The sequence below is a fragment of the Anopheles nili genome, chromosome 2 (genome assembly GCF_943737925.1).
Source record: "Anopheles nili chromosome 2, idAnoNiliSN_F5_01, whole genome shotgun sequence".
Classification (NCBI taxonomy): domain Eukaryota; kingdom Metazoa; phylum Arthropoda; class Insecta; order Diptera; family Culicidae; genus Anopheles; species Anopheles nili.
In genome coordinates, this window is record NC_071291.1 from 54316589 (window position 1) to 54331835 (window position 15247).

General features: G+C 48.6%; 2 protein-coding genes across 2 annotated transcripts; both read right to left on the reverse strand.

The window, feature by feature from the left end:
• Window positions 1–502: 502 nt before the first annotated feature.
• Window positions 503–1645, reverse strand: LOC128732241 (microfibril-associated glycoprotein 4-like). The gene is made up of 2 exons (XM_053825413.1): window positions 693–1645; window positions 503–633 (listed from the first exon to the last, which is right to left on the reverse strand). Exons 1-2 carry the CDS (start codon window positions 1604–1606, stop codon window positions 510–512), a joined length of 1038 nt encoding a protein of 345 aa, XP_053681388.1. The 5' UTR covers window positions 1607–1645; the 3' UTR covers window positions 503–509.
• A 3534-nt stretch (window positions 1646–5179) lies between these two features.
• Window positions 5180–14996, reverse strand: LOC128720051 (homeobox protein vnd-like). The gene is made up of 3 exons (XM_053813697.1): window positions 14875–14996; window positions 9606–10312; window positions 5180–6012 (listed from the first exon to the last, which is right to left on the reverse strand). The coding sequence occupies exons 1-3, from the start codon at window positions 14994–14996 to the stop codon at window positions 5180–5182; spliced, it is 1662 nt and encodes a 553-aa protein (XP_053669672.1).
• Between the last annotated feature and the right edge of the window lie 251 nt (window positions 14997–15247).

A 15247-nucleotide genomic window follows, 5' to 3' on the forward strand; every position in this document is an offset into this window, starting at 1 on the left:
TGCTGGTTGTCGCATAACACTACGCCTTTGCGTGGGGTTAGGCCAGCGGCATTGTGGCCGAGCCGGGAGGCGTCGGGAAACTCAGTCATCCATTACTTTGTTTTACCCTCGTGGCTGTGATTTTCAATAAAAACGCCATCCATCCTTTCGCCCTGGCGCGGACGACAAGGCACACAAAAGTGTGTGCGAGGGTGGGCAGAATCTGACGGCTGTCATTTTTATGACCCAACTTCCGGCAGGATGTTCGGATACGATTTCCCATCAACCGGCAAAGCAGCCGTGGGATAGGGTGCGGAAGCATAAATGTGGCCGCTCGTTCACGTAGCCTACTACGGGCAATGTAGGGTAAAGGATATTCGGAACGCGAGCTGTCAACGCTCGTTTGACAGTTGAGCGAACAGGATGCAAAGTATACAACACTTTTATACACCACACACACATAACAGGCTTATTCAAAGTTACATTAAATCCCTAATTAGCAAAAAAAATGGTTTATTCCTTTCGCGTCGTCAAGGAAGTGGTCGAACCATCATTTTCGTCTTCTTCAGCGAATAGTACGAGTCTCGGAACGTGACCCACGCGATGCCGTGTTGATTAGGTTGCTTCCCCGTCAAATATTCCCCATTCAAATGGCTGTAAAAAAAAGTAACAATAACTCACCCCTTATGAGCAGTTTTCCTTCGTACACTCACCTTCGAAAACACTTGTAAAACCACCACGCTCCACGGGCCCAGTCAGCGCAGCTGGTGGTGTGTTTATCGTTATCCTGATCGTACGTTGAAAACTTTTCGTCCTTGTGCTGCGAAAAGGAGTCCCCCGCCGTCCCTTGGTACACGCCGACCGATTTGATGGCATATTTCTCGCTCGCATTTCCAATCTGAAAGTCGTCGTAGTGCGCGTACGCGATCACACCCTCGAAATCCTCCAACACGATGAGCAGTTCGTGCTGGCGAGTCGCCAGGATCGCGTGCAGCTTGCTTAAACCAAGCCAATGTTCACCCCGCAGGTCACCGAATCCGTTTTCGTACTCGGTCCAGTTGCGATAGAACCCAACCGAACCGTTAAAGCGCCGCTGGAAAACGATCCAATTGGCACCGAAACCGTGGTTGTCTGTCAGGTCACGCGACACCACGAATGAGACCGCATTATAAGTCTGAACCGGGCGCATGAAGTACAGGGCGGATTCCTGCTCCAACAAGGACGATCGCTGGGTGCTCCACAGCGAAAAGTTGAGCAGTTGTTGAGACAACTTGTCGAGAGATTTCTGTGTCGTGTTGAGTTTGGCATCGATTTCGGCGACACTTTGAGAGTCCAAGCCGGTTGGAGCCGAAGGGCTACTTCTGATACCCAATGTACCATCCGCAGTGGACGCATTTATGGATGCTCCATTTGGCTTGCGCACTACATCGCTCATGCCCACTTTCAGCTCTTCGATTTGGCTGCTTAGAAATTCCATTTTGTTGTCAAGCATCTCCGAGAGCCGACTCAACTGCTCCAGCAAGCGTGTCTCCATCGTCGCATTTGACTGGGTAGCTTTAACATTGTCCCACGTTTGGCACTGTACGGCACAAATTAAAGCAATAAACACCACACACGAGGATCTCATGGCACTTGTTGGAGAAAATCTATTAAAAGATCAGTTCACTGGTCGACGATCGGAAGCACACTGATCGTAGTCAGAAGTAGTTAGAAATCCCAAACAATTATCGCTCAGTCTGAAGCGCAAAAGAAAGACAATACTACAAACATATCGCCGTTGGAATGATAGCACATTTGTAAAAAAACCCTCTCGAACCGCACGACCATCAAGCGCGATAAACTGCTTTGGATATTCCGAAAGTAATTATCAATTCAGTCGCTGCTTTGCAAAGGCGCACATCTGCTACGGGTGCGTTAAAAATACCCAATGGCGATGTCATTGCGTTAAAAATAAAAGCCACATATAGTGGAGTCATGCAACGGTTGACCATGAACCGGCCACTAGAACGCGTTCCGCTCGAATTACAAGATAAGGGCACGGTTCTCGCGAGCAGGGTGTCAAGGGATCTGCAAAACAGCACAACAAGCCTGGTTCTGGCAAAAAAGCAGTCCTCCTCCCGTAGATGAGTGCGAAAAGGGCGCACCACACTACGCCACCTTACCGTGAATCAGTCCCACAAGGGGGAACGATTTGTAAATCTCGGCCCCGTAAATCCCGCGCTGTGATGTCTCAGACCCAACTGAGGGAAAAGCATCGCAAAGCGAGAAGCACGTACCGCAAGCACCCGAAATGATACCCAAAAAGGCAGGGAAAAGCATATTTTTCCGATCATTTTTCATTGTTACAAGCCGATGGGTGGGAATGGCAAGCGAGAGAGAGAGAGTGAGAGCCTGGGAGGAAGCGAATGAAGACGAATAACAACAACGACGGCGAGGATGATAGTAAAAATAATAGTCCTAATGGAATGGAAGGTCATAAGTCATAAAAACCAACCGAAGCGTGGAGTGTGAGATAGCGATGCGCGATGCAAGGGATACTTCGAGGATGTGCTCCTTTGTTGTCCACCCGGGCAGGGACCACGGGCGGATCAGCCTGGCCACCCTTCCGTTGCCTTTTTTTTTGCCCTTTCTTCGCCAGTGCTTCTGCTCGAGCTGGTTCCTTTCCGCTTCCGCTTCGGGGAAGCTGACTCCGGGATACTCGTACGAGGACGAAGGACCGTGAGGACACGCGGGATCATAAACATAATGTGAATTTATGCGCACAATGGGCGGCGGGAGGCGATGGTAGGTCGGGTTTTGGGGTGGGACGGCGGAAGTTCCTCCGGTTGCGTTGCGCATTCCAGCGGCTGGATTCGGTGGCAAAAAAAAGGATAGATTAGCTCCGTTTTGTTCGATCCTTTTGTGTGCCACACTGTGTCGGGGTGAGCTGTAGGTTCTAATCCTTGGTGTGGATTTGCGCAAGGTTACTATATCAGAATGGATCACTTGAAATATATTAAAAATGATTCGCATTATTAACGTTAAACATTTTTACGGAAATAAAGTACTAAAGCAGTTTCGGAAGCATCCCAGGACGGGCTCGGTATGAATGAAAACTAACCACACTAAATAAAGCAAACAGGAAACGTCTCAAAAACTGCCTGATCATATGCCACCCGAGTGGCACAAATCGATTGAGGAAGTAAAGTGGACATGAAAAGGTTGTTATCTCGAGAGTATGTGAATGGCTGGACACCAGTGGGAAGCATCGATAAGGCTGTCGGTAAGGATGACCAGCAACGCGCAGTGGTCAGGGATGGATGACATGGCGCATAATCTTTGCTATCCTTATCTGCTGCTTGAGCCCATCCTGGACACGAACTGCTGCATTTTTTGGCGATATTCCCATCACGGCGTATGTCTATCCAATGCCAGAATTGTGTTACCTTTATCGCTATTTGACGCCTCGGGCAGGAAAAATAAACCCTGCGCAAGGGTGCACCTTTCTCACGTCCTTCAATGCCCATTCGGATCCATTTCAAAGCTAACAAAATCAAATGACTGATCGGTTTCGATCGACTTCCGGTACGGGAAACCTGTTTCCACGCGTTGCACTTCAAGCGGGCTCAAGTGGATGGCACGTACGGCTACTTTGCCGGGCGCTTTGTCCTGTTTTATGACGTCCTTTTGGGTCAACAAGTAAACGAATCCCCTTGCCGGGGCTGGGTGGATGCAAAGGAGAGCGAGCAAAAAAAAATACTCCATTGCACGGAGAGGTTCACATGAGGTTCCCATTGTAAGGATGTGCCGCTTGAAGAGAACGAGCAAAAGGTATCACGTGCGTGGGATTTTGGGAATGTTTTATGAGCAATTTTTGCCCGCTGCGACATTGTTCGGAAAGTGTTACCCTTGTTGGGCTTTTATGTTGATGCTTTTTTACGTTTTAGCAAACGAAAAGTTTTCTGAATATATGTTCAGTATTTAGAGAAAGTTCCGTTTTCACTGAAACCGATACCAATCTGTTTGATTACTGGTTATCAAACTGCAAAAACAAAAACAAATCCAAGTCAATTCTCGATGCTTAATCCACCCCTGCAACGAGAGTTTTCATCCTGTCGTGCCGCTGCACCTTCACCGAACGGCAATCCTGCATCCGGTTTATCAACTTTTCGACTTTTGAACACTCCATTTCAATAGGACTCGACCGCCGTCGCCGCCGCCGTCTTAAGAAGAATGGATTTTATTGGTTGACTTTTTTCTCTCCTGTCAGCGAATCCGTTTTTTCTTCCCATTCTCCTCCATTTGGCTTCAGCAAGAAAGGTCCCTGTTCCGTTTCCGGCCAAAGGCTCCGGGCGATGGGGGTTGCCATTGTTGTGATGACCTTTTTGTACACGTTTTAGACCGGACCGTGCTCGTAAAACGCTTGACATTCGGGCATCATTGTCCACCGGCGGCCGGAAGGACTTTGTCCGAAATATCCGATCAAAAGTTCTGCTGATTTCCGGCTCAAACTTGAAGCGTTCCGCACTTGGCTGGAACGAATGGCCCGGTTGGAAGGAAAATGCCGCGACAATAAATCATGCCAACCGTTCATGTCCATTGGGAAAAATCTGGTGTTTTTGGTGCTCTTGAGCATGAGTGGAATTCGGGTCAAAGGAGCTGGTGTCTTGGACAAAAAAGTGTGTCATTAAATGTACCTTTCTCAATCCAAGTAGGCCGTCATAGTTGTAGAATTCGCTTATTTTTGAAGCCACTTAGTTTTAACACGGTGAAGAAATAACATCAATGTTGCATTTATTTCAGCTAACTTTTTTTTATTTCTCCTGCTTTTCGAAATCGTACGTCAATCGATACATCTGTTCCGCGTGCTAGTCGGAAACTAACTCTAGTCGGAGTGCTACATAAATTAACTATAACCATATTTAAATATAATAGACTCTTCTTCCATTGGCTACTACGGTTCCACGTTTTCCTACGCCTACTTGGGTTTCGGCAGAATTACTCTCCAACGTGGTGGAGTTCTGAGACACCTTAGTACACCCATCCCTGCTCTTGATCGTATGTTACATATTGCGCCGGGTGCGTTGAATTCCACAGTCCTGCGATGGCCTTTTCGGCCCTACCCTCTAACCAAACATTTAACACGTATCCATCGAGTCGAAGGGCAGTGGGTCTACCCACCAGTTTCATATTTACAATTTACAGGACGATTACGCCAGGCCTACGACCACCAACGCCCGGCTGCCGCAGCCGCATGATGCAGAAGGCTCGCGTGCTGAAACCCTGGCGGCAACTGCAGATGAGCAGCAGCCGGAACTCCCGTCAACAGCTCGTGCGGTTGTTTGCCTCCACCGAGACAGGGTTTTCCATCACGCACCAACACCGGTACAGCGACTCGTCTCGGTGAAGGTAAACCACCTGCTCCAGCTCCACCGGGTCCATGGCCGCCATGATGATCGAGTGCGCCCTTCTCATGCGCGGCCCGTTTCGTTTTGTAGCGATGGTTCTGGAACCAAATCTTCACCTGCGTTGGCGTGAGACGGATCAGAGAGGCCAAATGTTCCCGTTCCGGTGCCGAAAGATAGCGCTGTTGGCGAAACCGCCGCTCGAGTTCGTACGTTTGTGCTTTCGAGAAAAGGACACGCCGTTTGCGCTTTTTGTGGCCCATTCCACCCGTCGGAAGGCCTCGATCCGTCGTCAATCCGCCATCATCCGTGTCCTCGATCATATCGATCAGTTCGTCATCACATCCCTCCTCGATGTCGACGTCGTCCGAGTTTTCCGTGTGTGCGTCACCGTGCATGTGGTGTGGATCTCCTCGTTCCGAATCGGAAGGGCTCGGTGTTCGCATACCGGAACCGGAACGTACCGCGGCCAGGTGGCTGGAGGAGAGATCCCCAGGGCCACCGGTCGATCCGGTCGCTGCCAGACTTGGTAGGCTCGAGCTGCCGATGTAGGACCGCTCCGAGTGCACCGGCGAAGTACTGTCCGCTGGGCTGACCTGCTGGGCGAACAAACGCTGGTGGGCTTGCTGGGCCGCCTGCTGATGGCATGCTGTTGAGTTGAAAAAGGAAAACGGCAAAAGGATATGATCAATTAGTGCACGCTACTTCCCGCCTCGCTGTGTGTCCGGACGTCCTGTTTGTGTTCCGTTAATTTTGCATTCCCTTTTGTTTTGTTTGTTGCATTGAAGGCGAACCAAACCCACGCAAGGACGACATGCTGCGCCTGCAAGGTGTGCAACACGCACAGCACGATCTCGCCGCGGGTACAGGGCGCATTGTTCCGGTGACCTCGATAAAGGGAAAGCGACTGGTGGTGGTTTTCCCGGTGTCCTTTTTGTGGCGGGACGGAACCCAAAGCGCAGCGGAACAATAGGAAATAGATACCGGAAATGGAAATTGCTGCGCTCGGTTCAACCACGGGTGGATGTAATTTATGGCCGCACTTCCCCCCTCCCTCCCACACACACACACACACACACACACACCATCCGGTGAACGGTGGTCATCCCTTTTCACCCGAAAGGCGGTTGGCCCTCTCCGGTTATCCAAACAACGGAGCAAAAGATAAAAAGACAAGAGGAAGGTAAGCCCGGTCGCGAGAATGGCGCGGTTCCGGAGAAGTTGATAAATGACATTCGAGTTTATTATTAATGCACTGGCGGAAGTGGAATTATATTCCTCCTCCAGAACGGCAGCCTTTCCAGGTTCGGCACCGTGTGGCTTTTCCCGCCGATTCCATTAGCAATCCAACTCTTTCCCTCATTTCGAAGGGTTTCGGTGAACAAAAACTTGAATCCTTGAGTAAATATAAATTGATCCCTCCTTTCGGTGCACTCTCTCTCTCTCTCTCTCTCTCTCTCTATCACTCACTCTCTCTGTGCCACTTTCCGTTGAGTACAAATTCTCTCAATCGTTTGCTTCAAAATAGAGGGCTAATTTCACGAACGAAAAGTCCTTTGTAACGATGATGCGAGGATGTTTGAAGGTTCAACCGAATCACGCCCCTTTTTCTACCCCGCCTGCTTTGTATCTCGTGCCTTCTCTTTCTCGCACACTGATGCTTTCTCTGTCTCTCTCAATCCTCTCACTCAGGGCAAAATATTCTATGCCAGTACCGAAAAACATGCTTGATGCATCAACTAGATTATAATGTTCTCAAAAAGTATGTCAAGATGACAATGTTCTAACCGGATTAACCAATTCCATCAAATTTTTAATTAAAGAAACATTGGTAAAATATTCATAAAAGAGCCACAATATCTAAACCCAGTAATACAATCGTCTCTGAATGTATGCTATTTGGTTGTGAAAGCTATTAATATTTTAACAGTACCGCTCTATAAGAGCTATAGCTCTATAAAGAGCTGAATTAAAAATGAGAAAATGAATCGCTAACACTTCCGGATTGCTCAAACAAGACGGTACACTACACGGTGTTTGGCGATAAATGTGCATGACAAATTTCTGAAATCGACGTTAGAACATCACACCATGCTGTAACTACCCCTTCAACGATATAAAATTGCATATTTCCAAATGCTAATCGCAACCCCTGAGCTCGAACAATTTGTCAACCAAATTCAGCAATCCCGCTTTCCTGTGGCTCTTCAATTCAAGGATACGTTAAATCCTAGCACCCAGCCAAGCTACTCGTTCGTCACACCTTCCCAGGATGCGACAGAGAGCCATTAAAACGCTAAAATCCCTGCCCGGCCTCTTCAGCGGGTTCTATCAACCGAGGATTTGTGATCGCAATAAACATTTGCATTCCAAAATGGCCGCGTCGATGGTTTTCCCTTCCTTTTGGGTGCAGTTGCACCCTCTCTCTCTCCCTCAGCGCCCTCAAGTGCCCACATTTAACCGATCATCTCCTTGCGTAACCCTAAACAAACAAGCTCTCCAGGGTAGAGAGCACACGGAATGAGTCCTTGCGCGAGTGCGCCAGCTCTCGAACTCAAACTCGGTTGCTGCAGTTTCGTGCAGGCTGAGGGCCAACAAAGCCAACGGCTGAATTTGTGTTCATATTGCCATTGCAATCGTGAAGCGCCCTTCTAAGCGCTAGGACCCCTCAAGCCTTTTTAGAACCCACACCAACCGAACAAAGGCTCGATCGATAAAACATCCCTAAATAAGCATGGATGGGCAGGAGTGGCACTGAAAAAGAAGAGTAACACACACACAAACAACACACGCTGGAAGTAAAAATCGTTGTGTTAACACCGTGGCTTTAGCCATCAGATTTGTTGTGCTCAAGCCTTTTTTCGGGGGAACAATACAAAAAAAAATCAGGCAAACCCCGGCCCGGCGTAACAGCTGCACACGAAAACAACGGATCCCCCTTCGGTAGGTGAACTGAAGATTTGTCTCCTAACCCAAAACTAGCGCATAATAGGTCCCGGCATGATGGCAGCAACGATCACACCTCAATTTAACTGTCATTTTCCCGGGGCTTGCTCGGGCTCTTGCAATGTTGAATATGTCGTGAGAGAAGAAGCGAGAGAGAAATAACAATCGAAATAGACAAAAAAAGGACACAAAGCTACACCGAAACCCCGACCGTGGCAGCTCAAAATGGGTTCCCTTTTCTTTTTTGCAAGCAAGCAACGCAAAAGGGAACCCCGAGCGCGAACGTTTCGTTGCGGCCTGCCAGTTCCGGTTCCGGATTGGACAAGCCGGTCGCTTTTCCAAAAGGTGTGCCGTATTCCATCGGGCTGCGTTTCGTTTCGCTTTGCTGAGGTTATGTAACCCTCAGCCGGGCAGCTTGGTTCGAAATCCCTGGAACGAGAATCCATGAAGGACCACTCGCTTTGTCATTGGCTGGTGATTGATTTCTAATTGATATTGTGTGCTCTAGAGAGTCAGGCGTACTGGCCCAGGACGACACCGGGATGCACGGCCCGGAAGTTGTAAATCAACCCACGGACAGCTATTACGGACTGAGGCCTGCCGTTGTAACTGTCGTATCGATTACGAATCGATTGTGGCGTGTCATTTTTCGGCGCGGTTGTGCTGCGGCTAATTGTTATTACGTTCTCGGGGCTGCTTTTTTTTGAATGGCTTGTGCCGCAATGGAAACCCTGGAGGCGAGCAGTACGTCCAGCTGGTCAGCTAGCTGGAACCCATTATGGAAACCAAAGCAGCCAGCTGCAATGGGCACGATTCCTTGCTACCTTGGGAAGTCACTCAACTGACAAGGGGACTACATCAATAATTGTTTGCAAAAACGCAGATTATTTGCCACGCGGATATTCTGCGATCTGGGAACTAATCTGGAGCAATAAGCGTCTAACAACCGTTTGGGAATAGCGGAAGCGGTCAAACGAGAGAAATTGTTAATCCTGACCCTGAAGTATAACCGATCATCTAAACAGTGGTGAACATCCGATCATGTTAAGGCCGATTTTAGGGAACTTTAGAGAAAGCAAAGCCCTATGCGGTTGATGTGCTTGGGTGAGGTAATCCAAAAACAGAACCCAAATAATTCCGCAATATCAAAGTAGGCAGGATTAAGAGTCGACAAAAAAAAGTTACCGACGGAATCAAAGTAAGCCAATGTTTTTTTTTCGCCATTTTCCCATGTAATCAATTCCCGTAATAAAAAAATGTTTTCCATTGAAAACAAAAAAACAAACAGACACTTACCAGTTAAGGTATTGCAGCTATCATACGGCCAGGATCGCCCACTACCACCGAAAAGGGCGTGCGGATTGTGATGACTCGGTGGTGTCGTTGCCAACGAAGGATGATGATGCGGATGATGCAGATGTGCCGCATGCTGATGGTGATGATGATGATGATGAAGCTGATGCTGCTGGTGGGCAAGATGCTGACTAGGATGCTGATGGGGCAGGTGCGGATGCAACGCAGGATACCCGAATCGGGCGTGCAAATCTTCCGCCAATGTTGATGTCCTTAAACCAAGCGCCGGTTTGGTGCCTTCGTCACCACTGGCGGCAGACGGGCTGGTTCGATCGTCCTGACTCCGACTTGCGATATCTCCTCGTGCTCCCCTACCATCGGGCCGGCTGTCATCGTCACTGTTGGCAGCACTGCACGCGTGCAGATCCGGGTTGCTACTTGTGTCCTCCTGCGAGAGCGTTGTGCCACTTCGTCGCGTTAAGGATCCATCGGGACAGGCCGTCCCGGAATCGTCCTCATCGTCTGCTTCGTCCGCGTCTTGATCACGGGAACGCTGGAGGGCGACGGTGTCCTCAAGTGGGTAGGAGCTTTTTCGCTTTTTCCCGTGCTGCTTTTTGTCGCTATCCAGCTCGAGCAGGTTGCAGATGCGAAAACCGGCACCGGTTCCGGCGGTGCGTTGGGATTGCGGCAGCTTCATGCTGTCGAGAAACCTGCAAATGCGAAGCGAGCACGAAATTAAACTCGAGACTTGGTTCTAGATTGCTTTAAAACAGAGTAATTGATAATCATATCACGGTCCTCATGCAACCGAAACGTTCGCCAAGCGGAGGGATTTTCAATCCAAAAAATGACCTCCATAAAATTTCCCTTTCGCCCGATCACACGTCAATCAGCGGGCGCATCGAGTTTCATCACTTTCAATTAATCCGATCAAAGCCTGCCGGAGAAATCCTGCGTGGTTACAGCAGAGCGGGTTGAAGGGATCCGGAGAGCATTAATCAGACCATGATTTCATTTCACCCCGAGCAGGATGGGAACCCCAAATGGGCCATCAAACACACCATCGAGAAGCTAATCATTAGTTTATCGCTTCAACACCACCTCCACGCGAGGGCGAGGGAAAGAAAGAAAAAAAGCTAATAAAAACACCTCCTTCGACCGAGAAACGAATTATGATTTATTAACCGTTGTCAAGCGTTGTCATGGCGGTGTAGCCTGCTTTTCTGTTGTAGTTTTTAATGCGTCCACCGTTCCGATTAACCGGGCACCTATTGTGGAAAACCAGCGAGGACAACATAATCTCTGACCCAATCTCGCGTTGACGCTCTTTCCTGCATAAAAACCCTTCCCGCCGGATCAACGTAACTAACGTTCCCCCAAACTGAGGCTGACCCAGAGAATGGAGACTGTAGGAAGCTGCGCAGCTTGGAAAAGAAGAAATAAAAAAAAAAACAACAAGCCCGAATCAAAGGACGCCTAAAGGATGAAAGATGGCGGATGAAAAGAAAGCGTCAACAATGGGTATCGACACCACGGGCAGGGCGAGACGAAAGCGCTGGCATTCTATTCAGTTGGTGAAAGAATAAACTCGGGTTAGCGGCAATAAACGAAACAAACGCACGCACACAAAAAAGCGCGGCTGCCTATATTCCGGTGGGCGTAATTCTGGCACCTTTTTTGGGATCGGCTGCGTTTTCCCGGGCAACCCGGTAGCTTGATTGGATTTTAATTTCAGCTTTGTGTCGGTCCATAATGGATGCCATGACAGCGGTCACGACATTGAGGTTAGGTCGCGCGTTATTGGGCAGCTCCCGGCCGCTGCTGGTGGTGGATGATTTTAATTTAAAATCATTCAACGATTTATTGGACCCAGTGTGCGAGATGAGGCCCCGTAAACTCATTTCAAATATTGAAAAGAGATCATAAGCCACCGGTGATGAGGTAATTAATATCCTTTTTTTTATGTGCGTTCCGAAATGGTGAAGATCAAACAGATAATCCGAACGCCGAGGCTTCCGAACGTGGCGTGTTGGTTTTTGGGGCAAGCGCAACATTACGAGCTGGCTATTTCGAAAGAAATACAAACATTTTGCCCATACAAGTAATCGGGAGTTATGGGTATATTTGCCTCCCACTTACTACCTTGCCGGAGCTTGAGTACCTCGAGGGCAAAAGTCCTTGCTGTTGGGAAATTCCCACCAAATCCGTAGTAGGCTGTGTACATCTAAAAAGGGCAAGATAACATGGGGTTAGGTAGCGAGCTGAAGATGATCCGAAGTATTACGTCCCATAGATTGAATATCGCCATTGAAGTTTGGCGATGGCACAAACGTCCTTTTTACCGATCCACCTCTCTTGCTCGCTATTACCCCTTATCAATAGGTCCCGCCATATCGATCGAAGGTCCAGCTTCATTAGCTCCAGTTAAGGGCTGCTGTTGGTTTTTCTACAGCTAAACAGCGCAAAACCACTTCGAATGCCACCATTTTTTGTACCTTGCCTCCCAGAGTCCAGACGGTGATGGACGTTTCTACCCACCATCGGCTCAAAAATTCAAGTGCCCCGTTCATTCAATCCATCCGAACCTCACCACCGGATCGATGCCAACGATCCTGAAGGTTCTATTCCTCGCATCCCAACCGAACGGTGAGGATTGGTGGATTTTACGACATCGCCAGGAACGGCTTTTTGGGAAATTCCGGCATTTCCGGGGTTCCCCCTGTGGATTCGGGGTACCGGGGCATCGTCGAGGACGTGTTTTCCGCCAAAGACGGGTGCAAGTCTGTCCCGTTTCCACCGCCACACCGTGCGGCAGGAGTTGCTTTTTGGGCAAAACTAAATTTATGTAAATTTGCCACCTCGTGGCCACTCTCGGAGCGTTCGGCACCGTGAGCTCACTGGGTCCGGTTTCAAGGAGCCACCGGGTTTCTTCTGCGCCGTCGCCGGCCGAGGCTTCTACAACCTGTCCCGCTTCAACCTGGCCCCCGAGAACGTGACCCGTAACAAAAGGACTAATAACGATGGCGATGAAAAGTGCCGGAATTTCCGACAGTAAAGTTGCGAGGTTCTTTTTTGGTGCTCTTTCCCTTTTTACGTACCAACCAACACCCGCATGTCCTTTCGCTGGTGTGTGTGTGAGTGTGTGTGTGAGTGGGTGTGTGTTCTTCTAGGCCGGTGCGGGAGCTCTTGAATTTCTTCAGCAGATCCGACGAATCCAACCGAGAAGCTCTGGGCAAGCACCGGCTTCATCGGATCACCGTATTTCCTAATTTGCATTTATAATGATTATGGAGGCATTCGGCATAAATTATCCTCCCTCGACTCGATTGATCGTCGGTGCGTTCAGGGCGCAGGTCAGGACACTACCAACAGGTGTGGTGAGAGAGAGCGTCCGCTTTCGATCTAGGACCTTCAGCATCACTTAAATACAACATGCAGCACAAGGTGCACGGCAGGATTTGGGATTTTCCCGTATTTCCGACGCACCTATCGTGTCGCCTTGCTTTTCTTCCTCGCTTCTAGTCTCATTGCTAACCGAAACGACACCTTAAGGACAGCAAAAGAGAACCATTTCCAAGCTAAGAGGTGCGTAAAGTAACGCTAGAACAACACCTAAAGGCGGCTAAGGAGCAAAATATTATTATTTCCATCGCCACTGATCTCTTAGCCTGTCAGTTTTTGTTGGACACGATCCTCGCATGCATTTCTCCGTTACCGATCCGTTTCCTTGTTGGCTTGAAATCGAGAACCTTGTGCGGCGAGGATCACTGTGGAAGTGTCAAAATCACGTGATCGGAAAAATGGACAAGCGTGAAAATCGGCCCGAAAGCTGATTATGCTAATTTGTACCACCACAGAGCAGGCCACCGTGATGCTGGCCCATGTTGATAGAAGTCGTCCTGGTGGCTTAGGAGATTGTCTGTAGAAGATTGAGTACGTTTCTTTTCGCTTTGCAACCTATATAGGATACAAGTTTCACGTTGACTTGCAGTCATAATGGTGCCTTTTTAAAAAGCATACGTTTGAGATAGATTTTCTGTGCAAAAGTAATTTTTAAAACTCTTCTTTCTTCATATTTTCCAATAGAACTCTAAAACTTCCAACGGATTTCTGTAGTTCACTCTCTAGTTCCGCAAAGTTTTTTTTTATTTTGATAAGCTTTGATCTCTATTTGAGCACACAGTTCTAATGCAGTCATGTTAAGCTAAATTTATTGCGACAATTTCCTGGATTCGAGTTGCAATCAATTCTCTAAAGCAATCGCTGCAATCGAGAAAAGAGGCAGATCCCCTTGAAAAATTAAAAGACGAAAAGGAAAAAAATCGCCAACTGCCAATAAAAAAGGCCATCCTGCGCAGCGACACAAATAGACACAAACGCGAATCGTTCACCGACGGGCGCATCCTGCATCGATTCCGGACCTCCTACTGGGCGGAAAATCCGACCCACAGAAGTGGGCTCTTGCGTGAGTCCGGTGTACGAATAAGGAACGAAAAAAAAAGAGCATTCAACCGGATGCACGGACACGAGGACAGTTCGATACGGATCTGGTCCGGTACGTAATCGGCGGATGCAGTAAATAATCAGCTTATGCTTCTCTACGACGCCTTCGCGCCGCAGGAAGCGAAGCCCTCGTGCGCGCCGGCTGCATCGCTACCGGGAGGAAACAAAATTATAAATCGAATCGAAAAAAAAAAACGAAAATAGTCCACCCCGTTCCACGGCGGTAAACGGCCCCAAGGCAGGAAGGATGCCTTCGGTAATGCCCATTAACGATGCGGACGGCACTTCCGGTCAGCGGAGGCGACCCATTTTGTCGGAACCATTTAGAGCCGCGCGCTGGGCCAGTGTGTGAAGGATTTATGGGATTTTAATTGGATCTTTTTGATACAGTCGGATCTAAGTATGCGTTGAGCAGACGGTAGGATGGAGGATTAGCTTTTTGAGCGATCACGGTTGCCATGCAAGGTGAATGGATTATTTTATGCTTCAATAAATGAGTTATGGACTGCGTAAAAGAGGATCAAATAATTTGTGAAACAGAATTTGCAAAATACATGAGTAAAATGAACACGTTGAAATCGTTGATAAACCATTGAATAAACGCAAAATTGACGTTAATTTTTTAACGTAATTTTAACGTAATTGATGATAAAAATGTATGATTATTGTCTTTTATTTTACTGTAACTTGTTTAGAGGATTTCAAACATTACTACATTATTACACTCTTTGACCATATATTGAAAAAACATTTAAAAAAAACTACTCACCCAGGTAACGATCGCAGAGCCGCGACGGGATAGAAAGCAGCCGGCAGAAGGGCCGTGTTCCACGGTGGAAAAAGCAACGGCGACCAGGTCAGAACCGGAGCCGTCGCCGTCGGGCCGGCCATGATGGTGGGTCCTTCCGGAAGTACGGTTTGCCCGGGACTGGATGCCGTCTCACTGGGACTTCCGGGCGCCACGCCAGCCGTCGTGTTGGTGACGGACCGCGCCGGAGGTGTTTGTGGAGCGTTTTCCACCGGTCCTTGCGATGAGGGTGACCGACTGGAGCGTCCACCGGTGGTGGCCCCGGCCACGGGTTCGTTCTTTTCGGTGGCCACCTTGGCAATCGATCGAGCGCCTGTCTTGAAAGGTTTTTTTT

What these genes read in the sequence shown, in the direction of transcription:
- LOC128732241 (XM_053825413.1), bottom strand. Translation starts at nt 1,606, where the DNA reads ATGAGATCCTCGTGTGTGGTGTTTATTGCTTTAATTTGTGCCGTACAG. An exon ending in TTTTACAAGTGTTTTCGAAG is followed by an intron (nt 634 to 692) that starts GTGAGTGTACGA and finishes TTTTTTTTACAG; the next exon opens with CCATTTGAATGGGGAATATT.
- LOC128720051 (XM_053813697.1), bottom strand. Translation starts at nt 14,996, where the DNA reads ATGGCCGGCCCGACGGCGACGGCTCCGGTTCTGACCTGGTCGCCGTTG. An exon ending in GCTCTGCGATCGTTACCTGG is followed by an intron (nt 10,313 to 14,874) that starts GTGAGTAGTTTT and finishes TCGCATTTGCAG; the next exon opens with GTTTCTCGACAGCATGAAGC. An exon ending in TAGCTGCAATACCTTAACTG is followed by an intron (nt 6,013 to 9,605) that starts GTAAGTGTCTGT and finishes TCAACTCAACAG; the next exon opens with CATGCCATCAGCAGGCGGCC.